The sequence below is a fragment of the Myotis myotis genome, unplaced genomic scaffold, assembly GCF_014108235.1.
Source record: "Myotis myotis isolate mMyoMyo1 unplaced genomic scaffold, mMyoMyo1.p scaffold_m19_p_20, whole genome shotgun sequence".
Taxonomy (NCBI): Eukaryota; Metazoa; Chordata; class Mammalia; order Chiroptera; family Vespertilionidae; genus Myotis; species Myotis myotis.
Window position 1 is genome coordinate 5080387 of NW_023416325.1, and position 27661 is coordinate 5108047.

The 27661-nt window shown below is 47.0% G+C and overlaps 1 protein-coding gene across 1 annotated transcript; it reads right to left on the reverse strand.

Moving 5' to 3' along the window:
- Window positions 1–263: 263 nt before the first annotated feature.
- On the reverse strand, window positions 264–26600 carry JAM3 (junctional adhesion molecule 3). The gene is made up of 9 exons (XM_036354393.1): window positions 26450–26600; window positions 5907–5972; window positions 5332–5445; window positions 3948–4100; window positions 3262–3464; window positions 2277–2376; window positions 783–1251; window positions 641–695; window positions 264–299 (listed from the first exon to the last, which is right to left on the reverse strand). The coding sequence occupies exons 1-9, from the start codon at window positions 26526–26528 to the stop codon at window positions 264–266; spliced, it is 1275 nt and encodes a 424-aa protein (XP_036210286.1). The 5' UTR covers window positions 26529–26600.
- Between the last annotated feature and the right edge of the window lie 1061 nt (window positions 26601–27661).

Here is a 27661-nt window from a genome sequence, read left to right on the forward strand (position 1 = left end):
CCCATGGGACCCAGTGGTCTGAGCTGGGAGCCGGCCTCGGTGAGCTCACTCAGTTCTTTTCCGTGTGATGCCTGAGCCCATCTTGAGGAAAATTCTTTTATTCATGCGGCTTGTTAAAAAGTAGGAAAAGAGTAGCGGTCAACTTTGGCCAAAACAAAAAGCTTTGCACGTGTGACTAGCTCTGTCGGGTGCGCTGCCCTCCGGCTGCTCTAGGGAAGTTCCTGGTGGAGGTATTGCGTGTGCTCTCGGCCGCATGTCAGGTTTCAGATCACAAACGACGACTTGTGTCTGAAGTCGCCCTGCAAGGCCAGCACAGGGTTAGAATACGGCCACCCTGTGCCCACCGAGGGGCCCGGGGCAGAGGGAAGGGGAACGTAGTCGTGTCAAAGCACCATGTCCCTGGAGGAGAAACTGGCAGGACGGGTCAGCCTGAGCATCCTAACAGGTAGCGCAAGCGCTCGCAGCTGTAAGGCCGTCAGCGTGCACAGGTGCTGCACAGGCTGAAGAGCCCAGCGTCTGGAATGGAACCTGGGAATCTTTTCTATGGGACCCACTTGGTTTCCAAGGAGGGATGTCCCTTTCCGTGCTGGGGACCCCGCGAGTCCTGGGTTTCCCCAGTGACCGCCCCCTCGCTCCATACCTCCTCATCTGTTCTGATGTAGTTAACGCCGTCGGGCCTCCCCGGACTCTTGAAACTGAAACAGAGGAGGGCAGTTGAGCGACTGCTGGGCATCACGTTAATGCCCGCCTGTATGTTATTCCTTCCACAAGCGCAGGCTCACCTCTCCTCGTCCTGCTTGTGGATGAAGTAGCCGCGTCGGTACGCACAGCAGATGCCCACGGTGATCAGGGCCAGCACAGCCAGGACCACCAGAACGCCTCCGATGATCCCGCCCACGTTCAGGTCATCTGGATGGGAGGGAGGTGGAGGGAGGAGAGGCTCCACACTATCTGGCCTCACCAAGCACCTGACCCGGCAGTGCCTCCTCCCTGTGCCAGACGGGGGAGGACACGCAGACTCTCCTAGCGCACTCAGGCCCGTGCCCGTCCTCACGTGGAAAGGCGCCGAGGCCTCCACGTCCAATGCTGCTGCCCCTGGCCCTGTAGGAAAGGGGCCTGGCGGGTAGAGAAGCCTGAACGCTCCTCTGGCTAAATCCTGAGTTAACCACTGGAGGAGACGGATACACTGTCTACAGAATGAGGAGCCTGGCGTCTTAGGAAGAAAACTCCTCATTCTCGGGGCTCCCTGTGCTGTGGATTATCAGGGGAAGAGAGTTAGTTCCAGGCAGTAAGAAGTCCAGGGGAGAGGATGGCCACTCCCTGCATGCCTGGCCTGGTACCCACAAGCCCCCTTTGCGGAAGCCTGGACCGCCTTTCTCGTTGCTGGACGGTGGGCAGAGTCACGATCCATGGGCGGCCACTGAGGACTTCCCACTGTGTGTGTTTGCACAAAGGAAAGTGTGCAGGGGATGCAGCAACAGAGGGAGTGGAAAATTCTCCTTCCCCCAGGCAGTGGTTCCCAACATGGTGTACTCGTAAAGTCAACTGGAGATTTCGATTTTAAAACCTCAGGTTCCAAGCCCAATCTGGAGGGTCACCGGGTCTGGAGCAAAGCCCTGGATCTCCCTCCTCCCTGAGAGCGGAGCTTCCCAAACCTGACGACGAGGAGAGCCCCCGGAACGCTCTTTCCCAGGGACCCTCCCAACCTCCCGGAGACAGTCGTGTGCGCGGTGGGGCCTGGATTCTGAATGAGAGCCCGTGGTCCCAGATGATTCTCGGCATCGGGCAAGTTTGGAAAACTGCTCTGGGGAGGGCTCAGTTCCCCACATGTGTCTGGCCACCCCACCTGCCCCATCCGGCTCAGCACCCCCCTGAGAACAGTACCACAAAGCCGGCATCGGCCCAGAACTGGGCGATTTTGGGGCTAAGACTGTGCCTCAGCTCCCTGCATCTGCCTACCACCGGATGAGTTTCTGAAGACAACATAACCTGATGTTTTTATCAACTACAAAGTAATGGAGTTATTAAACGCAGTTACAAGGGACATAATTAGCCATGTTTCCAACACCAATAGCAGTGGGAAGTCTGTCCTGAGGAGACCAGCACCTGCAAAGGACACTTGGTCACCACACAGCTGTCCTCACCGCCCTACACCGAGTGGCCGTGGTGACGCAGTCAGCTACCCACAGCTGTCTGCACGGACGCCTGACACTAAATGTAAACGTGCAGTCGCTTGCAGCCTAAAGAGAAAACCCATCTTTTCAGAAGGCACTCACAGACTTCCATCTCCTGCGCCTCGCACTTGGCCGAGCCAACGTCGTTGGAAGCCATGCAGTAGTACTGCCCGGAGTCCTCCTTGCGAACCGCGCTGAACACCTGCTCAGGACATGACAAGGAGATGGGAGGCCTGTCAGGTGAGAAGAGGCTCCGCCTCCCACGGGCAATGTCTGCTCTGCCGCCTGGTCTCCTGCGCTTCCAGGTCCTGTCCAGGTTCTTTCCTGGAACTCCTGACACCCTCGCTTGAGAGCTTCCCAACAGCAGCTTCTCTGGTGTATGGAGACTCCAGCCTGGCAGCATCCAGAGTGTGATGCTAGCGTGACTTTCACTCTGGAAGAGGGATGACGACGCCTGCCCCTGGAGCACCCCAGGCACTGCGTGCTCAGACATCCGCAGGGCTGGTGACCTGCTGGGGTGGCTGTCGCTGGGCACAGCAGACCTGCCTTCACCTCTGCCCCACCCACCCCTTCCCACTAGACATCTTTTATCCATAAATACGAATACGTTTCCTTAGCACAGTGGTCGGCAAACTGCGGCTCACGAGCCACATGCAGCTCTTTGGCCCCTTGAATATGTCTCTTCCACAAAATACCAACTTCTGCCCACGGGCCACGAAGTTTCAATCGCACGGTACGTGTGCGTCCGCATGTGGTATTTTGTGGAAGAGCCACACTCAAGGGGCCAAAGAGCCGCATGTCGCTTGTGAGCCGCAGTTTGCCAACCACTGCCCTAACAGATAGGAATCTTTTATTACCACAATACCATGATCATGCCTGAAACAATAGACAATTTTAACATGGAATACCCAGCCGTAACCAGATTTCTCTGCTTGTCTCATGAGTCTGACAGGTGATTATTCACACCAGCACCCTGTTCCCGGGGTCTGTCAGGGACTTTAGCTCCCTTCTCTCTCCCAATGGCTCCTCTTTCCACAGGTCTCCCTGCCCAGCAGACGTTTCCATCCGCACCTCTCCCAGGTCTTACCAGAGTGCCCGTTTCAGAGTTGATGACAAAAGAGGAATTCTGGAATCTGGGGTTGGCGCGGGAGTCCTTGGGCAGGGGTGCGTCGTTGCGGTACCAGCTGTAATGAGGCCGGGGAAAGCCCTCCTTCTCCTGGCAGTGCAGCGTGGCCATCTTGCCTACGGGCACAGCCTTTGGTACCGTGCACACCGGAGGCACTGGCTTCACTGTAGGAGAAGCACAGGTTGGTATTTAAAATCAGCAACAAGCCCGCCGTAAATCCGCTCCCCAAACAAGAAAGCCAGCCAGGGGATTCTGCACCACCACTGGACCATGGCCACGCCCTTGGCCCCATGACCACACACACCATCCCATGGCCATGCCCGCTGTCCCATGGCCACACCTTCCGCCTCTGGTCTGCCGCCAGAAACCTGCCCCTGTAGCTCACCTCCCCCCCCACCCCCAGTATCATCCCGCAGCATGTTCCCAAGGCCTCCTCCTTCCCAGGGGCCTCCCACAGTCGGGGGAGGGAAGTGGCAGAAGCTTCCACCCAACTCAAGCAGCCCCAGGTCTCTACACCCTCCCTAAAGCGGACGCCTTCAGGGATGGAGCTACGGAAGGAAAGAAAGTACGAGTTGATCTTTCCTTTTCCTACATACAAATTCATGAGGCCTGAAAGGGGAACACGTTGGTTGCACGTGAGTGTCTACCTTGCACAGTCAAGTCAATGACAATCTCGTCCATTTCTTTTTGGTCGTCTTGAGCAACCACCTCACAGCGATAAAGAGCAGAGTCTCTTCTGGTCACGTTCCAGATCTGCAGAGAGGTTTTCCCCAACAGCTCTGCACGCCCTGCCAAGTCCCCTGTAGAAGAGAAGGAAAGGGGCACTAAAGACTCTTTCGAGATCTCTTTGTAACTTGAAGGAGGCAGTTTCTGGGGCCAGCATTGGACGCCTTATGAGAAGACTGGCTTCTATTTCTGTTCCTTTAAAACAGGTGAGCTCTGAGGACACTGGACACCAACACAGTGCCTGGTGTGAGAGGACTCATTATATGCCCCTGTCTTTATATAGATACTAGAGGCCCGATGCACGAAATTCGTGCAAGAGTAGGCCTTCCTTCCCCCGGCTGCTGCACCAGCTTCCCTCTGGCAGCTAGCAGGCACCAGGGACCCGGGCTTCCCTCGCAGCCCTAGCTTCATCCGGAAGGACATTCGGTCTAATTAGCATATTACACTTTTATTATTATAGATATATATTGATTTCAGAGAAGAAGGGAGAGGGAGAGATAGAAACATCAATGATGAGAGAGAGTCATTCATCGGCTGCCTCCTGCACGCCCCACCTGGGGATTGAGCCTGGCATTCACTGCCTCGAGCTGGTCCAGTCCGGCCCTGACACAACTGGTCAGCTTCACCTGGAGTCCCCCGTGCCCCTCCTCCTTCTTTTGTCAGCCCCAGCAATGGGGGAGCCCTTGCAGTGTCTCTAATAAGCCAAGCTGACATTTGCTTCTATATTTTTATACACATCAGTCTTTCTGGCCAACACATTTCTTCACCCCACGCCTCACCATCCTGCCTGGCTGACTAGCCTTCACTTCTCTGTCTAGAGGTCACTTCTGGGTAGCCTTTCAGGCCACCTGTCCTGCCCCCTGTCATTTCGCCTGAGAGCACCCGATGCTTACCTCTGTGCTCACACAGGATCCCACCCGCCAGTGTCTAGCAAATGCTTTCTCAGTGCGGTGTGCTTGCACCAAACACTTGTTGTCTCCTTGCTGTGCCATGTGACCCTCTAACTCACTTAACTTGCATCACTCAGGTCATGGATCGTGATAAAAAGATGGCCTGGGAGCACGGTGATCCAATACTTCAGAAAGCTATTTTGCAGAGAGATTAAAGCCCTAATGAATCGGTATCTGCTGAAGCTGGGTGACAGGGTCAGGGAGGTTCAATATGCTACTCTCATTCCCTTGACATGTTTGACTTTTCTGTAAGTAAAGCAAAACAAAATTTTTAAACTAATCCTGGCTAAGATGCAGAACCAGTGGGAGGAGAGAAAGTCTGGCCTGGAAACAAGGAGGGGACATGGCATCATACCCTGTATTCTGTTGTTAAAAAACACGTATGTGGTCTGAGCATCTTTAATTTTCTTCCATTCGATCCTGGGCTCTCTTGTCTGTGAATCTGTAATGATACAAGACAGCTCCGCACCTAATAAGAGAAAAAGAAAGGAACTCTCAGTGCAAGTGGAACAACTCAGGTTACTTACACCCACGCAGCCCGCGCAAGCCTTCGTGATGTTAGGTCTTTCGTGCAGATTAAAACCCAGCTATCGCCAGGCTCCAGGAGACCTTAAGAAAAAGGTTAATTTTAGCCAGAAAAAGGAGAAGATGATTAGCAGGAACCTTTATTAAATAGAGGAGACATTCCCCTTCATACTCCACGTGTATATAGAAATGTCTTTGTCGTGTAAGCGCAAAGCCAGGACAGGTCAGACTTGAGCCAGTATCAAACCTGCAGCCCCTGTGGCCTGCGGAGGCCGGGCCGCCAACACTTCTGCACACCCGCCAGCACAGCTCTGGCCCCACATGCTTGGCCTGAACTGGCTGCAAGACTCTGGCATGTCCACGAGAGGGTGCCCATTCTCCCAATGCATAGTCTCTAGTACTTACTTTCAAATTCCTGTACCACTGGGTATCTGTTGCTGGATTTGAGATTGACGGCCCCTATCAAGCAGCCTGAAGGGAAGACAAAAAAAAAAAGGGTAAAATCAGAGACAATGTGGCTCTAAAACAGCAGAGCCCTCGGACAGAGGTCAGAGTTCCCTTCTACATGGGCAACAATCACTCACCAGAAAGGATGGGAACAGATTATATCCCACGACAGAGACACACACACACAGCAAGTTGACTGCTTTCTCTCTCAGTCTGACTTCACTGGAAAAAGCCAAGAGAAAGAGAAGAGCTCGGAGAATTCACTTTTCTTCTTAGTTCCAGAATGAAGCCCCCAAGAGCTTTAAAGACCTTTCCTCTATGAGTTTCCTCCTTGCTTAGAGTCACTGTTAATCCTCTCAACATCTATCATCCAGACCCGAAGGGGCCACCTTGTCACCCCTCCCTTTATGCTACTGATGATACAAACTACATCTTTACACACTGGATGCCTTATCAGTAACATAGATTTATGATTACTTTTATTCTGTAGAAATTAAAAACTGCAGTTATAAACCAAAATTATAATAAGGCTAACTTTTACACTTGCCTCTACTGAAGACTTATATCTTCACAGCTTTGAGTTACTGTCTACTGTTCTCTTATGTCAACCTAAATGAGTCCCTCAGTATCTTTCTATAGAGTTAATTGCCAGATCCAGCACATGTGATGGAACGCTGCTTCTGGTGGTTCAGTTTACTTTCTGCTGAAAAGGAGACAGGAACCCATGAAGGCACTTTTCTCTGAACAGGACTCACCACAGCCTACAGGATGATGCCTGATGCAGAGAAAGAGCAAGGCAGCCACTCACTTCCTCCCACCAACATCCGATCATTAACAAGGAGGAGAAAACTAGAGGGTGAGTACACAGTGACGCTGAGGACTTAAAGAACTACACGTTCTCCTGAACCCCGTTTGGGCTATCTCACAGCACTCCACCCGGGCAGCAGGAGTGACTCCACGCACGTCCCAGCCAGGGGACCGGGTCCTGGACAGGTTCACGTCTCTGAGCACAGAGCAAAGCCAAAGCCAGAAGCTCCCGCCCCAGCCCCACTTCCCTGCTCTATTTCATCGTCTTTCTTATGAGGAGAAACATGTCATGAAAATCTATCCAGAACTAAGAGAGGTGTTAAGAGGATCTGGAACTAAAAGGGCAACATGACTCAGAACCTGACGCCTCAGCTTCCACCGCATTGTTCTCCTGAAGCCCTTCCCTAGGAGTTTGCAAGGGAAGTAAGTGCCCTTTAAAAATAACCTCTGGAATGATAACCAGATGGTGGGGCAGCTTCAGCCGGCCATCTCTTCCTTCCAGGGAAGCGGGGGAAACAGCGACGGGTGTGGAGGGAGCAGGCAGAGAGCACGATAAGGCAGGAGAGGAAGCGTGAACCCTCACAATGTCTCACAAGCTCCTCAGACTGTTCTCTGAAGTTCTGTGTCTTTGTCTGCCTCCGCTTGTATGATCTGGAACAGTTTAGCAGCTGTGGACAACAACTGCCGTTTCCTATTCCAGCTGGGAGAGACCTTTCAGGAATTCTGCCAGTGTCTGGGCTCTGACGCCAGACAAGCCCTGTAAAATGCCATTTCCTAACCCACCTCCTCAGCCCCTGGAGCTCACATACCCCAAGCTCCGACTCAGCGGGTTGGAAAAGGCCCAGATCTCCGCTGTGTCCCCACTGCCCCTGGTTTTCACGTGCAGCCCCCTCTGGGAAGCCGGCTAAGTCACCCCGTCAGGGCCCAACCTACACTCCGGCTATGTCCACAGCACAGCCCTCCTGGGGGCACAAGGGCGCTCTCTATTTCCCTTCCCTCTTCTGAAGAACAAGAACCCGAGAACATAAAATGTCACAATACAAACACATGGAAGCCTAACAGATGATCAAGTCCGTCTCGGCCCCTGTTCTTCCAAGAGCCTCGGTCTAACTCTGTTGAAGTGTCTGAAGCTGGCGAGTCCATGAACAGCGCAATTCCAAAGCTGACCACTCAGCCACGTCCACACAGATCGAGGCCTCAACAGGCAAAGTACCTGTCTTTCCCCCTTGTGAACCCCAAAACCAATCCGAACAGCAACACGGGCTGCTGGCTGCTGAAGGGATCCTGGGAGATAAAGGGACCTCTTTCTGCCGTTCACAATGGCTGTTAGTTCACTGCAGAGAGAGCGGAGAGAAGAGGCAATGGCTGTCTCACTCTCCGTGAAAAATGGAATTTATTTGGACTTATATGCATTGCTGTAAACCAAGAGGGAAAAGACACTTGTTTAGAAAATGTTTCACTTTCGGTCAGATGTGCTGCTAAGAAATAGCTTGTGCATGTCTGGCGCTGTAAAGAGTTATCTCGGCCTCTGGCGTTCTGTCCAGTTGGTCGTCTGCTCAAAAGAAACTTTTCCTGACCAGGGCAGACCGGCGTGGCTGCACGTTAGTGTGAGTCACTGTGGGACCTCACTGCCTACTGGGGCCCAAGGCTAAATATAAAGTGGTATGCAGGCTTTCCAGTGGAGAATATTTACATTTTTATTCTGTGTGCATGCCTGGCATAATCCATCTTGGAGAAGAAAATATCCCCAAAGACAGCATCGTTTCAACAATGTCTCAGTTCTGTAACCAATTTTGTAAGGAATTTAACAGCCAGGGGAGAGAGTGCCCGTCAATAATATTTTCCAGACCCACTTACCCAGACACACAGCAAAGGATACACAGGAAATCAACTAACTGTAAGTTCTGACAAGAACAGGACCAGCTGGAGCCCTGGGTAAAGACTGCCCATTGTTACTCTGGCTAAACTAAATGGTTATACGAAGAGACCCTTAAAAATAAAGTATAAAAAGACCCAACCAAATATCATGGACTTCCAAGTAAATTGGGCTGTGATGGTTCATTTTATGTGTCAACTTAGAAGGTGTTTTTGGACGAGATTAACATTTAAATTGGTGAACTTCTGAGTAAGCACATTGCCCTCCCTATGTGGACGGGCCTTACCCAAACAGTAGAAAGGCATGAATAAATAAGAAAGACCAGCCTCCTGCCTGGCCAGTGTGGCTCAGCTGGTTAAGTGGTTAAGTGTTGTCCCGTGCCCCGGAAGGCCGTGGGTTCGATTCCTGGTCAGGGCACATCCCCAGGTTGCGAGTTCAATCTCTGACTGGGGTGTGTATAGGAGACCGAGGGCATGATATTGATGTCTCTCTCTGACATCAATGTTTCTCTCTCTCTCTCCCCTCCTTCCTCCCTCTTTAAAATAAAAATGAACACCTAAAAATAAAAAATAAAAACAGCCTCCCTGGGCAGAGGAAATTTCTCCAACAGACTGAGGCCAGACCTCCTCTGTTCCTTCAGCGATCCAGGGTCTCAGCCCGAGGCCCACCCTGCAGACTAAACTCGCCAGCCTCCATAACCACAGGAACCAGCTCTTTATCACAAATCTTTTTATACACAGTAACCATCTGTACCTAAAATAAATGAATGCTATTCTACCTTACTCATCCTATTGGTTGTTTCTCTGGAGAACCCTAACACGACGACTATGGCACTTCTTGTGTTGACTCTCAAATCTAGAAGAAAAGCATGTCATTTCACTGCACATATGCTCACTCCACGAAGAACTTCCAGGGGCACCCCTAAACTCAGAGGTAGCGCAATCTCATGTCGCATGCCAATGGTAAGCCAGCAGGAGACATCAGATGAGATGCTACTGATTTGAAACGATCTTGTTTCTATTTAATTCTATCTCCAAACCAAAGCCATCAAGGATTTCGGGACCAGGCGCCTGACTAACCAAGTCCGATAACATCAGAGTAGAATTCCATCCACGAGCCACCCTCGCTGGAAATGTGTGAAGAAGTGACTGCCCTGAGGACTGCCCAGCCCCTTGCGTCTCTAACAGAGAGGTTTTTACAGCTTCCGGGGCAAGTCCAGGAGTGTCACGGGGAAGAAGTCACTGTCGCCGTAACGGAAGCCACGGCAAAATGCCAAAAGGAGAAAAGAAGGACCAGGTCTCATGCCCTTTCAGCATCAAATCACCAGGTGAAACATGAATCAACTGTCCTAAACTAGAGGCGGGGAAAGGAAGAGGGAGAAAGAAGGGAAAGTAAAGGTGGGGGAAGAGAGCAGAGGAGTGAGGCAGGGGGGAGTAAAGAAAGGGAAGGCAGCCCTGACCGGTTTGGCTCAGTGGATGGAGCGTCGGCCTGCGGACTCAAGGGTCCTGGGTTCGATTCCGGCCAAGGGCATGTACCTTGGTTGCGGGCACATCCCCAGCAGGGGGTGGGTACAGGGGGCAGCTGATCGATGTTTCTCTCTCATCGATGTTTCTAACTCTCTATCCCTCTCCCTTCCTCTCTGTAAAAAAAATCAATAAAATATATTTAAAAAAAGAAAGGGAAGGCAGAGGGAGAGAAGGAAAGGGAAAGAAACACCCAGAATAATGGGGAAAGAATCACCCAGAATAATGGCTCCACTTCTGCTGTAATAGTGCAGTGATTCCTCCATTTTTTTCAATGGTTCAGAAAGAGTCTATGAAGTAACTAACTAGACTGAGATAAAGGCCCGGTGGAGAGGTGGTCACCATCTTCACAGGAGCCTGTACTATCACTTCTTCTAATCGCAGACCAATTAGACCCGCTGCACAGCACTCCTGGCCCTAGAGCGCAGACGAACACATAAAATTCTCCGTCTGTGGCCACGAGACCCATCTCCGAGGCGCTGAGGCATGACAAATAGGTCTGACTAAACAGAGAACATGTGTCAAGGCATTTTCTTATTCTGCAAAATACCTCATCTGGAAATAAATTACCCCTAACAATTGCCCTGAGAATAAGACCCTGGCATAAAACTGTTCTCTGAGCCCAGTCCTGCAGCCCACTTTCCCGTGTGATCACAGATTCTGGTATCAGAACATCCGGAGAGGAAGTGTGCTCTCAGCCGCTATAGAGAAACAGTTCGACATCACACCCGCATCAACTGCAGGCACCGCAGCAACCCCCCCAGCCGGTCCTGGAGCCCCTCTGGCTTGGGATCCCGCAGAGCCGCATGCAAACGGCCTCATTACTGATGCTGCAGGCGGCAGGCGGCGCCCCCTGCTCTACCATCTGAATGGGGGAGCACCCCGGGGGCTCCGGCTTGAAACCCACCGGGAACCACTATATAAAAGACAGGGACTAGTTAGTTATTTTGTTTTTGTTTTATCCCACTGACATCATCAAGAGAAAAACTATTTAAACTACCGCATAAAAAAAGGGAAAAAGAAAAGGAGGGGAAAAAAACTACCGCATATAAGCTTTAATATGTTGTTTTTAACTGCTATGAAATATTTCAATGGAGAGAGACTGAGATGTTGGAGAGCAGGGAAGGTGGAGGGGGCGGTCTTTTAAAAATGGTGAGCCCTCACACGTTCATATTAGTTTTGGTGCAGTCCACCGGAGGTAGAAGAATAGGTTATAAACTAGCTGGTATTTCTTCTCTAACATACAGGTAGGACACTTTTTTACTGATGACCCCTGATTCATATACAGACTAAACTGACTATATTGAAAGCTTCCACCATTTCTAGTCAACACTGTATCAGAGGTTTTAGCCAGGGCTACTAGGCATGAAAAAGATATTTTTACAAGTATCCAGGTTGGAAAAGAAGAAATAAATCTGTCTTTATTTGCAAACAGCAGGATCATCTATGTCAGGAGTCAGAAAACTACAATCGAAAGGCTGTATACATCCTGCTCCTATTTTTTGTGGCATTGCTGTTGCTTCGACAAGTGAAGTTTCAACAGAACAACCCACACCCATTCATCTACTTACTTATTGTGTATGGGTGCGTTCACTCTAAAATGGTCGCTGAGTGACTGCAATAGAGACCTTATGGAAGGCAAATAAACACAAGAAAAGATGCTCACCATTATTAACCAATGGTGAAATGTAAATTAAAATAATAAGATACCACTACACACCTATTAGAATGGCTACAATTAGAAAGGCTGACCAGATCAGGTGTGGATAAGTATGTCAAAAACGGGATTTCTCATCCACTGCAGGTAGGAATGTAAAATGGGACAACCACTTTGGAAAACAGTTTGGTAGTTTCTTAAAATTTAAGTATATACCTATCATTTGATTCAACCATTCTATTCCCAGATACTTCCGAGAGAGGATGAAATCATGTGTGTGTATAAATTCTTCCCAGCAACTCTACTGGTAATAATTGAAAGCTGGAAACAATCCAAATATCTATGAACAGTGAATTGATAAACTGTGGTATTTCCATACCATGCGATACTACGATTCATAATAAAAAGGAAAAGAATTAGTGATGCGTGCTGCAACATGGATGAATATCAAAAGGGTGCATGAGGCATGATTCTATTTATATAAAATTCTATACGATCCAAACCAGCATGTGATGACAGAAAACAGATTCAGGGGCTTCCAGGGGACGGGTAGGATGGAGGGGGGAAGGGGGTGTAGATGGAGGGACCGAAGGGAAGGATCACCAGGAAGCACTGAGAAGCTTCTGGCAGTCGTGGATATCAATATTTTGATTGTGGTGTTAAAGAGTTTACATATTTGCCACACTTATCAAACTACCCACTTTATTTATTGATTTGAGAGAAACACTAACCTATCACTCCGCCCAGCCATACACTCACTGGTTAACCCCTGCATGTGCCCTGACTGGGGATCGAACCCGAGACCCCTTGATTTGGATCGACCCTCAACCCCTGAGCCACACCAGCCGGGCCCTGATGGTTTATTTTAATGAGGCGGAAAGTTTTCAATTTTTTTTTTTTAATATGGGAGGAAGATATTTCATCCAAAGTACTAGTGTCCAGAATTTTTCCAAAAGAACAAACAAAAGTCAAGTCTTAAGTTTCAAGAGTAAGGAAAAATTTCTCTTTGACATTCTTGGATTTAAATAATGGTTCAGTGATAGTTGCAGATAAAGACTAGACATCTTAAGCCTGGAGGAAATTTTTGTGCCTGAACTAGCAAACTTTGAATAATAAAAAGTTTCAGTGGAAATTCCAGCATATCTTTAAGGGAAGGAGCTGCCAATATAAATTAGTGAGTTTACACTGAAAATAAACGTCTTAGTAGATAAACGGCTGTTAAGAATGGATGAGTCCAGGACAAGAAAGTGCCATATGAATGAATAAACAGGCCTCCGAGTTCCACTGGGTGTTTCCACCTGAACGTTTAGTGTTACCTTTTCCCAAACACCCAGTGAAATGACGTGACGGGCGATTCGTAGGCTGAGTCAGTGTGCCATGCAATGTTAGGAGCCCTTCAGAGCAGGGCATGGTTTTTCTTTTACATGTGAAGGGAAAGCAGGGGAGAGTAGAGAAGAAAAGGAAAGCACCCCATAGCTCAACAAACAAATGCCCCTGTGTAAGAACAAAGAGCATCTTTCAAAAAATGCGAAGTAAACCAAACGTTGGGCATTCAACTACAGCATTATGGGTATTAAATCCGGGCCTCCCAGCTCTCTCTCGCATAGATTATATTCATATTCATTTCAAAGTGTTACTTGAAATCTTGAGAGTCTGGAAATATTCACTGCTGTTGAAACGTTTGAGGCTCCCATTGGAGAACAAAAACTTGGAATCTGTCTTATTACAGACCCAGCTCAATAAGAGACTTTAAAAAAGTCTTCTTCCTGGGAAGCTGTTCATGCTGGACTTCTCTGGAAGAAGGCACTACCTTATAAGCCGAGTCTCATTTCTCAATAACTGGACTCCTTACCAGGAGACAAGGGTCTTGCCACCGATTGACGATTTAATTTTAGCAAGTCATTTAATCCTTCTGTTAAGTTTTCTACCCAAAAAGGTAATATTTACTCCTCTCAGCTCATACAGACATATCGATTTAGAGCTGACAGACCCTAGAAGGAAGGTTTCCCAGCCTGGACACTGTTGGCATGTGGGGCTACATAACGCTTGGTCTGGGGGCTACCTGATACATCGTTGGATGTTTAGCAGCATCTCCGGCCTCTAAATGCTAGGAGCAGCACCTCGAATCATGACAATCAAACATGCCCCCAACTTTCCAACTGTCCTGTGTGGCGAGATATTTCCCAGCGGAGAGCCACCGCTGTAAGAGATGACTCACAAAGCGGCAGCTGAGGTTCAATACCCGCGTTAGAGCACATCCATATTAAGGGGTAGAGATGACACTTCTACACTCCCAATCTAATCCTCCAGTCTCCCCCTTAAATTAATTCTGAGTTTCATTTCATATCAAAAGTAGTGGCAGACATTTAAAATGTTGACACCAAAACAAAAATTGACAAGTCCTCTACATTTACCAATGAGGTACTGCCCACTCGCTTCCACACTACCCCTCCAAGCTCTCACCAGAGAACCTAAAGAACCCTTGCTTTCCCTGGCCTTTAAACATGCTTGAGCCCTAGTCGGTTTGGCTGAGGGGAAAGAGCGTCGACCTGCAGACTGAAGGGTCCCGGGTTCAATTCCAGCCAAGGGCACATGCTCGGGTTGTGGGCTCAATCCCTGGTAGGGGGCGTGCAGAAGGCAGCCAATCAGCGATTCTCTCTCATCATTGATGTTTCTCTCTCTCTCTCTCTCTCTCTCTCTCTCTCTCTCTCTCTCTCTCTCTCTCTCTCTTCTTCTCCTCTCTGAAATCGATAAAAATACTTCTTTTAAAAAAATGCTTGAGCCACACTTCTTAAGTGCAACTGAAATGGATACTCTGGAAAGCCTCGATCTGCATTTTAAGTCAGTTTAAATTCGATGTGATGTGTGGGGTACAGGCAATGCCTCGGAGATACTGTGGTTTCCATTACAGACCACGGCAATACAGCGAGGACTGCAATGAAGTGAGTCAGACCACACTAAAGTGAGTCATACCTTTTGCGGGTTGAGGGTCTTGGCTTCAGTTTGTAAAAAGGCAACATCTTGGCAGGTTCCAGTCAAGTTGGTGGAGTAGGTGGAATTCACTTTCTCCCTTGACCACATCAAAATTTCAACTAGATTCTAGAACAATCGACCTGGATAACCATCTGAAGACGAGCCGAACAGAAGCCCTACAACTAAGGATACAAAGGGGGAGCCACATCCAGTGGAGGCGAATGGGCTGGCCCCACACCCACGTCTCAGCTGCAGAGGGTCCCCTGAGGAGGGAGGGGTCTCGGCCACAGGCTGGGCTCCCCAGTCCTGCACACCAGTGCCAGAGAGAGGAGCCACACCCCGGGCTGTGAAAATGAACAAGGGCTCTGTCCGTCCGTCCGTCCGCAGGAGGCAGGCAGCTCCCGGAAACCCAGGCATTCTTTTTTTAAAGGGTCAGCACAGACAAAATTAACTCAGTAAAAAACAAAACAAAAAAACTTCCACCAAACACAACCCCCAGACCAGATGGCTTCACAGCTGAATTTTACCAAGCATTCAGAGAAGAATTAGTACCTATCTGTATCAAAGTATTCCAAAAAATCCACGAGGAGGAGAGGCCCCTCAGGCTCATTTTGTGAGGCCAGCATCACCGATTCCAAAACCAGACAAAGACATTACAAAACAATAACATTATAGACAAATATCCACAACAAAATCCTGGGATGCAAGGCTGGTTTAATATCCGCCAATCAATTAACATGACACACCATATAAACAAAATGAAAAACAAAAACCATATGGTCATATCAACAGATGCAGAAAAAAAGCATTTGACAAAATTCCGCAACCATTTATAATACAAACTCTCAGCAACGCGGGCATAGTGGGAACAGACCTCAACATAAGAAGGGCCATATATACCAAACCCACGGCTAACATCCTGCTCAATGTGGGAAAACTAGAAATTTTCCTTAAGATCAGGACCCAAACCAGAATGTCCATTTTCAAAGTCCTAGCCAAGCAAATCAGACAAGAAAAAGAAGTAAAAGGCATCCAAGTTGGAAAAGAATAAAAGTGTCATTATTTGCAGATGGCATGATATATAGAAATATATAATTATAGAAAACCTTAAAAAAAAGATTAGTCCCGGATGTTATAAAAAAAAAGAAAAGAAAAGAAAACCCTAAGGATTGCACCAAAAAATTACTAGAACTGATAAATAAATTCAGTAAAGTAGCAGGATATAAAATAAACTTTCAGAAATCAGTTGCTTTTTTAAAAAAATATATATGTTTTTATTGATTTGAGAGAGAAAGGGAGAGGGAGAGACAGAAACAGCGATGAGAGAGAAACATCGATCGGCTGCCTCTTGCAGGGTCCCCACTGGGGATCGAGCCCACCACCGGGCATGTGCCCTGATTGGGAACTGAACCAATGACATCTTTGTGCATGGGTCGATGCCCAACCATTGAGCCACACCAGCTGGGCCGGTTGCTTTTTATAGACCAATAATGACCTACCAGAAAAAAAAACTAAGAAAACAATCCAATTTACAATTGCATCAAAAAATAATAAGGTATCTAGGAATTAATTTAACAATTAATTATACTCAGAAAAATATAAGACACTGGAGAAAGAAGTTGAAGAAAATACAAATAAAGGAAAGCATAGATTGTGCTCATAGAGAGGAAGAATTAACTTCATTAAAATGTCCACGCTACCCAAAAAATCAACTGATTCAGTGAAATCCCTATCCAATGGCATTTTCCATGGAAGTAGAACAAATAATCAAAAAATGTATGTGGAACCACCAAAGACCCCAAATAGCCACAGCATTCTTGAGAAAGAACAAAGTGGGAACTATCACACTACTTCCTATCTCACCCACTACAAGGCACTGGAATAAAAAAAGACACACAGATCTGTGTGACCCTGGCCAGTGTGGCTCCGTTGGTTGAGCATCGTCCCATGCACCAATGGATCACTGGTTCAATTCCCAGTTGGGGCACAAGCCTGGTTTCGGGCTCCATCCCCCGTAGGGGGCATGCAGGAGGCAGCCAACTAATGTTTCTCTCTCTCCCTCTCCCTTCCTCTGTCTCGTCTCTAAAATCAATAAAAACATATTAATTTTTAAAAAGACACATAGACCAATGGAATAGAATACAGAGCCCAGAAATAAACCCATGCCTATATGATCAATTAATCTAATGTAATGAGATAAAGACAGTCTATTCAAACATGGTACTGGGGAAATTGGGCAGATGCATGCAAAGAAAATAAAACTAGACCACCTTCGCACACCATATACAAGAATAAACTGAAAGTGGATTAAAGACCTAAATGTAAGACTTGAAACCATAAAATTCCTAGAAGAAAACAGTAAACTAGTAGTAAACTCTCTGACATTGCTCTTAGTAATATTTTCTCCAGATATATCTCCTAGGGCAAGGGAAAAACACAAATTTTAAAAATGGGTCTACATCCCACTAAACAGTTTTGTTTGTTTTTTAATCCTCACTTGTACTCTATAACTATGCCTGGTGCCGGGGATCACTTCCTCCACTATGTCTAACTACCATGCTGTACACCTGACATTAATATAAAAGAATAATGAATGTCAAGTACAATTGGAAAAGAAAACAAGGCAAAGAAAGGTATGTGACTCTTATGTTAATCAAACGGGTAAAAGGTTGCTCTGACCAGCTAACTCTATTGGTTAGAGCAGGGGTCCTCAAACTACGGCCCGCAGGCCACATGCAAATACAAATATTGTATTTGTTCCCGTTTTGTTTTTTTACTTCAAAATAAGATATGTGCAGTGTGCATAGGAATTTGTTCATAGTTTTTTTTTTTAACTATAGTCCGGCCTTCCAACGGTCTGAGGGACAGTGAACTGGCCCCCTGTTTAAAAAGTTTGAGGACCCCTGGGTTAGAGCGTTGTCCATATATGCCAAGATTGGGGGTTCGGTTCTCGGTTAGGGCACATACAAGAAACCACCAATGAATGCATAAATAAATAGAACAACAAAGATCTATTTCTCTCTAAAGAAAAAAATCAATAAATAACAAATTTGAAAAGGGAGTGGGGGTTAAGTAAAGCTGAGTTTCCTGCTTCCGGCAGTGTAGTGGATTTGACACTCTGAAAGGTCTGTATACCCCAGCAACAAGAGTCTTCATACATCAGAGTCTTTAATGTATCTCTGGGCTCACAGGAAGTAGAATCCTTAAAAGAACGAATAAAATATCTGTGGGCTGAAACCAGAAAGTAGTAAGATGAGTGGCATGTGACCCCGAGGGCAGTACTTCAGGGGGGAGACTGCACCCATGGCCCAGCAGGAAGGCAGAGAAGCTGAGCCTGAGAGTTTCAATAATGCCGCCCAGTAGAAGGATCTCTCCCACACAAAGCTTCCTGGGGCCAGGCTCAGATTTGTATAGATTGAGATCAACCAAATATCAGTTTACAAGTAAAGAAAAACAAACCACCAGCAGCAAGTCATAAGAAACAATAAACATTAGATTTAGATCCGCAAGAAGTTCGCATACTTGAAGAATCGGATGAATAATATAAAACATTTGTACATGAAAGTTTTTAAAAAGGAATAAAAAAACTGAGCAAGCAAAAGAAACCAGATTATAAAAAGAACAAAGTAAAATTTTAGAAATGAGTAATATAATTGGTTAAAAAAACCCTCTATGCATTGATTAAATGACAGATTACATACAGCTGGAAAAAAAATAACTATAAAGCAAAGGTAAATAAATAACCCAGAACAGCACAAAGAGAGAAGAATATGAAATTATGACCAAACCATTAACTGTCTTAGGAGACAGAATGACTGAAAAGATCTTAGCAGAATCCCAGAAGAAAAGAACTAAGAGAAGCTAGGCAATATGCGTACAGGTAATACTTGAGAATTCTTGGGAAAGATATAAACTCACAGATACACAAAGTACAACATATTAACAAGTAGAATCATTAAAAAGAAACCCAGCTCTAGCTGGTTTGGCTTAGTAGATAGAGCATCGGCCTGCGGACTGAAGGGTCCTGTGTTTGATTCTGGTCAAGGGCACATGCCCAGGTTACAGGCTCTATTCCCAGTGGGGGGCGTGCAGGAGGCAGCCTCTCCCACCACTGATGTTTCTATCTCCCTCTCCCTTTCTCTCTGAAAGCAATAAAAATTTAAAAAGAAATTAAAAGAAAATAAAATCCACCCTAATCACATTGTAGTAACATTTCAGATGCCAAAGACAAAATTTTTAAAGTAGCTGAGGGGAAAGATTGATGCCATGACTGCAAGATGACAAGGCTTTGCAACAGGAATGATGGAAACCAGGATACATCCGTGTAACGTTAGTTTGTAAGACAAAATAACTGTCAACCTAAAATTATGCATCCAGTAAATCTATATGTCAAGAACAAGATTGAAACAAACATATTTCCAAATATAAATAAAAGTGAATTCAACACCAAGAGAGCTCTCCTAAATGAAGTGACCTTGACTATTCTAGTAGCTTCCTAACTGACCTTCCCTCTCCAGTCTTCTTGAATATCAGATCGATACTTCTAAAATCACTTTGATCAGAACACTCCCCTGCTTCAAACTGCCAAGTAAAGTTCTACAACCTACATGAGAAGGCCCCAGTTTCTTAGCCTGGCATTGAAAGCGCTTTACAATCTAGTTAGTCTTTAATGTTCTCTCCAATGGACAATTTGGCTCCTCAATTTATTAGCTATGGCCTGGGCTAGGTAATTAACGTCGGCATCAGTTGCAAAATGAAATCGCCAAAAACTGACTGCTGAGATCAATGGAGACAGCCCAGGTAAAGCTATCAGCACAATGCCTGACACACCGTTTTCAATAAATGGTAGCGGTTAATATTTTTATCATTATAACTCATTGGTCCCAAAATACAACATATGGATTCCCAACTCCACACCTTTGCGCATACTACCCCCCCCCTTAATTGGCCCTCAACACCTCCATCCTCCCAAATCTGCACTTTGTAAATCAAAATTATTCCTGCAAGTCCACTCCGTCTTGAAATTCTCCTCCCCAAGGCCAGTCCAGAACAAGTGCTTACACATCTCAATAAAGAAACCTTTTACCCTAAATCAGTGATGGCGAACCTTTTGAGCTCAGTGTGTCAGCATTTTGAAAAACCCTAACTTAACTCTGGTGCCGTGTCACATATAGAAATTTTTTGATATTTGCAACCATAGTAAAACAAAGACTTATATATTTTTTTTTAATATATTTTATTGATTTTTTATAGAGAGGAAGGGAGAGAGATAGAGAGTTAGAAACATCGATGAGAGAGAAACATCGATCAGCCGCCTCCTGCACATCTACTGGGGATATGCCCGCAACCCAGGCACATGCCCCCGACCGGAATCGAACCTGGGACCCTTCAGTCCTCAGGCCGACGCTCTATCCACTGAGCCAAACCGGTTTCGGCACAAAGACTTATATTTTTGATATTTATTTTATATATTTAAATGCCATTTAACAAAGAAAAATCAACCAAAAAAATGAGTTCGCGTGTCATAGGTTCACCATCACTGCCCTAAATGCTACTGTTAGCTAATTATCTAAATTGCATGTTCCTTCTGGAATGGAAAAGAGTTCATCTTACATTTCCCTGTTTTGCCCGAGGAAAGCTTTATTGCCATGAAAATGGAGATTCCCAGGTAAATAGGAATTCACGGATTAAGTTCCAGCACCCGGTCGAGATACCTTAGAGGGGGAAAGAAAAAAGAAAAAAAAGGCAGCTGTTTGAGGGTTTGTGCACTCTTCGTTTTGTACTCCTCCCGACAGCTGCACTTCATTCTGAGGACATTAACCATGTTCTTAGAGAAGATATCCAGCAAGGAAGTCCGTGGTGGGCAGGAAGAATTGATAAGGGCCATCGGCTAAGGCTACTTCAGGAAACATCTTTCGGCGCCGGCTTTCCAAGGAAGTCCATTTGTCTGGCATTCCCCTCGCCCACGACTGAGAGGCAGGCCCTCCAGGAGTGGCCGGGCCAGCACAAAGCAGGCGTTCGATAAACGTGGGCTGACTCTAAACAGGCAGACCGACGCCACCACTCAGATGATTTTGTTAGTTCATAAAGGGGGGAGACAAGTGCTCTCGTCAGCTCTTTTAGTTTTCCAGTTAACCATTTGCTGGGGATGACACAGCTGGCTTCCCCACCCAAAAGCAATGACAGCAAATCTCTCCGATGAGTCACGAAGAATGCAAACTGAACTTCAAGGCGGCCCCTCCTTCATCTACTGTGACTGACACCAAGGGGCTAGCAAAAGGCACAATCCACATGCTACCATGTGAAATTAAGTTCCCGCATTTTAAAATAAAATCCTTACTAGTGTCAAATTTAAAAACCCACTATTTATCCATTCGAGGCCAAGACAAAACGCACTTCTTTCCATTATATAAAAGCATCCTCATTAAAGAAAACTTCAAAAACAGACAAAAGCCTCAGCCAGGAAAAGGGAAGAGTAGAAAACCATGGGCCATGAGATGTACCACTCAAACACAGCACCTAGCAATATTCTGATTCACTTTTTCCCGGTTCCCCCCCCCCCCCCCCCAAGCATTAGATGTTTTGTGTAATTGTAACCACTTGGTATATACTAATCATACTTACAGCTTGTGCCACTTAAATTATAACATAAGCATTTCCCATGTTCTTCTTAACCTTGTATAACTGCACAGAGTAGATGGTAGAAAGGTTTTTAAACTAAGCCAAGTCAAGCGACACTTGCCTTTCTTTTTCTTCCACAGACACTACTGTGGTAAAAACTAAGAATTTCCCAAAGTTTCTAGGCCGCTGGAACTAAGATAAGAAGCATTCAAAAGGCCTGGACACATAGGCAGTGTTTAAGAAATGTTAACTGAGTTTCAAGTGACAACGAGAATAGTTACTCTAATCATCTCTGAAAAGAGACAAGAGAAATTCAATTCAGCCTCTGTTCTCAACAAACTTTTTCTATCGCTGACAAGATAAAATGCATTTGCACCCAACAACTGAAGCCCAATATAGTTGACAATGCACTCATCCTGGCTCCCCCTGAGGGCTGAGGGTGCTGTCTTCATTCTGCACCCCCAGCATGAAGAACGGTGCAGCAGGTGGCACACTACAGATACTCAGGATGTTCTACTGCACTGAACTGGACTAGAGCTCTGAGCCAGACGGAGAGCTCTGCTCAGTGAGACAGGGGAGGATCGCTGGGAGCTGGGGCAAAGCACACAGCACGGATATGGCAGACTTGGGTTTTGGCAACGATGTGCAGGAAGAAGGCTGAGCCAAAGGAGCCTTGGGATTCTCTGAAAACGAAAGGTGATGTTGAAAAAGACCGCATGCTCCTAATTTATTAAAAAGTTTGATGTTTTGTCCCGACCAGCGTGGCTGAGTAGTTGAGCATCAGTCTATGAATCAGGAGATCATGGTTCGATTCTTGGTCGGGGCACAAGCCTGGGGTTGCAGGCTCCGTTCGAGCAGGAGGTAGCTGATCGATGATTCCCTCTCATCATTGATATTTCTATCTCTCCCTCCCTCTCCCTTCCTCTCTGAAATCAATTACACACACACACACACACACACACATCTATATCTATATCTATCTACTTTAAAGTTTGATGTTTCTACACAACCAGCACTGAAACCCCTGCTGTACATATTAACTACTCATAGGAAATATATAACCCATCATCGATACTCCTTAAAAACAAAGAAAACACACCAACACAAAATAGGGCAGCGTTCCTTATCATGGAGACCAGGACTCATTCTCCGGACGCTTTCTGTGTGAAAAGGCAAGTGGCAGAAGCAGTAAATGAAGGCTTTAGATATCACTGTCGACTTCGACACTGTCCTTGCTAAACTCAGTGGAAGAGAATGTGCTTGCCCAAGCTTCCCGATCTCTACTCCAGCGAGGCGATGTGCACACCGTTAGCTTTCAGAGGGTAGATACAGAAGACTTGCAATCTGCATGCAGCTCTAACAGCATCATATTCACACCACCTGACTGCAAACATAGCTTAAAAAAGAGAAGCTGGGGGGAAGAGATTAATCAAAGAACTTATATGCATATACGGGTGCAGACAATAGACAAGTGAAGGCCTGGGGTGAATCGGGAGCCTGGTGGAGGTATGCAAAGGTGGGGGGCGGGGGGGGGACACATCGGTAACTCTCACCAATAGAACAAACTGAAGAGAGAAAGAATGCAACTTCATGACTAGGGTATCATTCAGCAGACGCCATACATCCTAACTTCCTTCACACGTGTTTTCCTTTCTTCTACTCCACTTGTGCTCTGAAAAAATCCAGAGAATGTATAGAGAAGGAATTTGCTAATATCACATCTCTAACAGCTGCTAGTTGGATGTACTAAATCCACCGCTTCTTCAGTTACACTATCTGGTCCTTTCAGAAACTGTGCTTAATACAAATCTGGTTTCCTTCAAAAGAATTGATTTAAGCCTACCCTACGGGGCCGCCTTTAGAGCAAGCTGCAGAGAGCATAGGAGTTGGGTGTAGGATCATTCCTCCAGGATGTAACCGCCATTTCTTACGATTATGTGTTTCTAACAGCTATCCATCGGGCTCCCTAGCCTGAAGCACCAAGAACAAATGCCTAGCAAACAGTCATCAGCGTCAACAGCTGACGTGAGGCGCTGCTTGCATCAGGCAGGTGGTCCTTGTTTTTCTGAAAATACACGCACCTTCCAATCATGATCACACCTAGCAGACCATTTAAAAGAATTAAAATAGCATTAAAAAATGGGTTATTTTTTTTTAAATGTTTCAAGAGTTCAAACACATGCAAACAGAAAGTTGAGAACTTTTTTTTTTCCTTTGTTTTCTTTTTCAAAAACATCCTGGAAGTTTTGATTTTCAAATTTTATTAGGCTTCAGCACACTGTCTTGTCCCAAGAATGCAAACTGTTACTGTTTTAATGCTAAATGGAGCACTTCCCTCTAGGACAGTGGTTCTCAACCATCCTAATGCCGCGACCCTTTAATACAGTTCCTCATGTTGTGGTGACCCCCAACCATAAAATTATTTTCGTTGCTACTTCATAACTGTAATTTTGCTACTGTTATGAATCATCATGTAAATATCTGATATGCAGGATGTATTTTCATTGTTACAAATTGAACATAATTAAAGCAAAGTGATTAACCATAAAAAACAATATGTAATTATATATGTGTTTTCCGATGGTCTTAGGCGACCCCTGTGAAAGGGTTGGCGACCCACAGGTTGAGAACCGCTGCTCTAGGACATCCAAGATTTGGGAGCCTGACAGTAATAATCTTTTTTTAAAAAGACATATGGCAGAACATTTGTAAACTTGAATTGCACCTGTCACCCATTCGACAAAAGAAATATTTTATATACAAACCACAAAGCTCTGAACATTTGATAATTCGGTTAAACTGATCCATAATAAGAACGCCACTATCAAATGGAATAATACAAGAAACCAAAAACTGGATTAACACCAACTGTTGAAGATTTCCAAATTAAATCTCCCTTAGCACGTTACTGAATTTTTCTGTGCTTCTGTGTGTTTTTTTCCATTCACAAAATGGGAAAAAATAATAGCAACCATCTTAGAGTGGTTATTAGTATTAAAAGAATTAATATATGTTAAATTCTTATAATCCAGCCTGACTAAAGGAAACGAATACAGAATGTTTGTATTATACTGGGAACCCAGCGTGTTTTTTTTTTAAATGAGAATACAAAAAAGCAATAGCAATTAAAGAATAAATTTTAAAAAAAGACACAGCTTATCATGACTTGTGGAAGAATACGGTTTTCAAGCTCCTAGAAATATATTTAGAACATAAATTAATGGAAAAAGAGCCCTGACCGGTTTGGCTCAGTGGATAGAGCGTCAGCCTGCGAACTCAAGGGTCCCAGGTTCGATTCCGATCAAGGGCATGTACCTTGGTTGCAGGCACATACCCAGTGGGGAGTGTGCAGGAGGCAGCTGATCGATGTTTCTCTCTCATCGATGTTTCTAACTCTCTATCCCTCGCCCTTCCTCTCTGTAAAAAAAATCAATAAGATATATTTTTTTTAAAAAAATTAATGGAAAAAGAGCTCCCTCCTGAATAAATACGTATGTCCCTTCAAAGAGAATTAACACATCCTACCACCTTGATTCTTTGTCACTGGTCCTATTTTGCAACATGGGATCCTTTCTCCCCTGCTCTCCAGGTAAATCTCAGCCCTTTAAATCAAGAAGTCACCAACGAGCTCCTCCAGGAGGGCTAACTAGGAGGTTATGGGTCTGTGAGGTCCCTTGCATCTTCCAGTTTTATTTAAAAAACAAAACACCGCGTTGAAACTCATTCCTGAACGAAACTGCCAATTGCTCCTGCAATAGAAACTGCCAGCTTTCATGTGCGCGGACCCTCTGCAACAATAGGGAGTTGTTCCCTCTGTGAATAGGACAGTGTCCGTGTGACCGACGAAGCCGGGAGCCGGGCATTCCTGACACCCTTGTCCCCCGGCTAGCCTCCGGCCACTTAGATCACTCGGCCACGTACCTTTCTGGAAATTACTTCCAGGCAAAGTCTACGGTGGATAGTTCCCCCCTGAAACGCTATCCTTCATCACAGAGCCCCGTTTTCCCAGCTTCTGTCCCAGGGGCACCCCCCCCCCCTTCACTGCCACCGTTGTGGGCACTTGCACGTGAATGCGCACCACACACAGGAATGCTTTGTTCTCCTCCCCGCCCCCCCCCCCCCAATTCTGAGACAGTCCCTTCGCGTGTTCACTTGCATATTCCGCAAAACATCACGGGAGGACAATGGTAGAGAAAAGCCAGACAATGAAACGACCGCAGACCCGGGGAAGAAGAGTGGGGTACAGTCCGTGGTGGGAATGGGGTGGTGTCTGCTGCCCCCCTGACCTGGAATAGAGACTGGCCTTCGGTCTTCGCTTTCTTATCTAGCCAGTGGCTTAGGGAAACCCAGCTCCCCAAGTTGTTGTAAAAAGACCAAGAACACGCTAGTTCCCAAGCGCCCCGGGCCCAGGACGCGCGCCCTCGCTCCTCGGGAGCTATTTCGGTCCTTCTGTCCAGCTGTCCCGGGACACGCGACTCTGGTGGGAATTCCCGACAGTGGGAAGGGCGCGCCGGGCTCCCCGGTGCCTCGCTGCGCCCCGATCCGAGCGGCCCCCCGGGCGCCGGGTCGGGGTCTGCGCGCGCTCCTCGCTCGGGCGGGAGACGGGCGAGTCCTGGAGTGAGACCCGCGCCGTTTTCTTCGCACGAAAGTTGCGTTCGCCCCGGCGGAGTCCCTTTGTTTACAGCGCGACCCGAGGAGCCCGAGGGAGCGGGGCCAGGAGCCGGGTGGGTGCCGAGCGGGCGCCGGGGGACCCCGCAGGCCGCCCACCGGCCTCGCCGCGCGCCGCCCGCGCCGCGGTCCCCCGCAGGGTGCCCCGCAGGGTCCCGCGCCCGCGTCGGGCCCAGCTCCGCCACAGCAGCCCGGCCTCCCGCCCGGACCCCGCCTCGAGGCCCCGACCCGAATCCTCTCCCCGGGACCCGAGTCCTCTCCGCCGCGGAGCCAGGGCCGGGACCGCTATTCCCGCCTGGATGGGCTCCAGCCGCTCGGCCCGCTCGGCTCCCATCGCCCCCCGGGCCCCCCCTCCCACGGGCAGCAGCACACTCACCCCTGAAGAGCAGCAGGAGGAAGAAGTCGGGCAGCCGCGCGCGGAGCAGGAGCCCCCGACGCCGCCGCCGCAGCGCCATGTCGAGAGAAGCCGAGGGGTCGCGAGCGTGCGGCGCGGCCAGGCTTCCCCGCGCGCGCGCATGCGCCCAGCCCGCCGGACCCTGCTACCCGCCCCCAGTTACCATGGCGACCAACGGGCCGGCCGAGCCGTCACCATGGTGACAAAGAAAGCTGAAGTCTGGTTACTATGGATGCAGGGATGCCCTGGACCTGGGCCCACAGGGTCTGTTTCAATGAAGTGGGTGGGAGGAAGTAAAGAGGGATGTTCAAGAATGAGGTGGGGTGAATTTCCACAGCTATAAGCTGAAGACATCACTACAGATCAGAGCGGGAGCGCTCAATTAAAACTTGGAAAAGTTAAGAGCTTCTGATTTTACAAAAAAGGATGCAGCCCAGTTATCTTGGAAGCATTATTGCCCAACTTCAAATCTGATGAAAGGAAAAAGCTCAGAAATCTATATAAAACATAACCAACACGTATATTTTACGGTACATAAAAATGACGTCCTCAAATAAGCATAGCCCTGGCCGGGTGCTCAGTGGTTAGAGCCTCGGCCTGAGGATTGAAGGGTCACCGGTTTGATTTCTGGTTAAGGGCAAGTGCCTGGGTTGCAGGTTCCCCAGCCTTGGTAGGAGCACTCGCAGGAGGCAACCAATCTCTCTCTCTCTTTCTCTATCTCTCTCTGGCATCCATCGACGTTTTTCTCTCTCTGCTCCCTTCTCCCTCCCTTCCACTCGCTCAAGAAGTCAATGGAAAAAATATCCTCAGGTGAAGATTAAAAATAATGATAAAGCCCTGACCGGTTTGGCTCAGTGGATAGAACATCGGCCTGCGGACTGAAGGGTCCCAGGTTCGATTCCGGTCAAGGGCATGTACCTTGGTTGCAGTCATATCCCCAGTAGGAGGTGTGCAAGAAGCAGCTGATCAATGTTTCTCTCTCATCGATGTTTCTAACTCTCTATCCTTCTCCCTTCCTCTCTGTAAAAAATCAATAAAATATATTAAAAAAATAATAATGATAAAAATAAAATAAGCATAATTTGTTTCTGTGGTAGATGAAAGAATGATGGTATACCCAATTTTTTTTTTCTGCAGGAATTCAGACTAATTATTTGCTCTGGTTTCTGAATATTGGGACATGGTAAGGCTAGG

Bases quoted from the DNA above. Each gene is read 5' to 3' on its own strand.
- JAM3 (XM_036354393.1), bottom strand. From the start codon at position 26,528: ATGGCGCTGCGGCGGCGGCGTCGGGGGCTCCTGCTCCGCGCGCGGCTG. The intron at 1,252-2,276 runs GTGAGTGCCTTC...GATAATCCACAG, and splicing joins GGCGCAGGAGATGGAAGTCT to CACAGGGAGCCCCGAGAATG. The intron at 300-640 runs GTATGGAGCGAG...CTGGCCTTGCAG, and splicing joins ACATCAGAACAGATGAGGAG to GGCGACTTCAGACACAAGTC.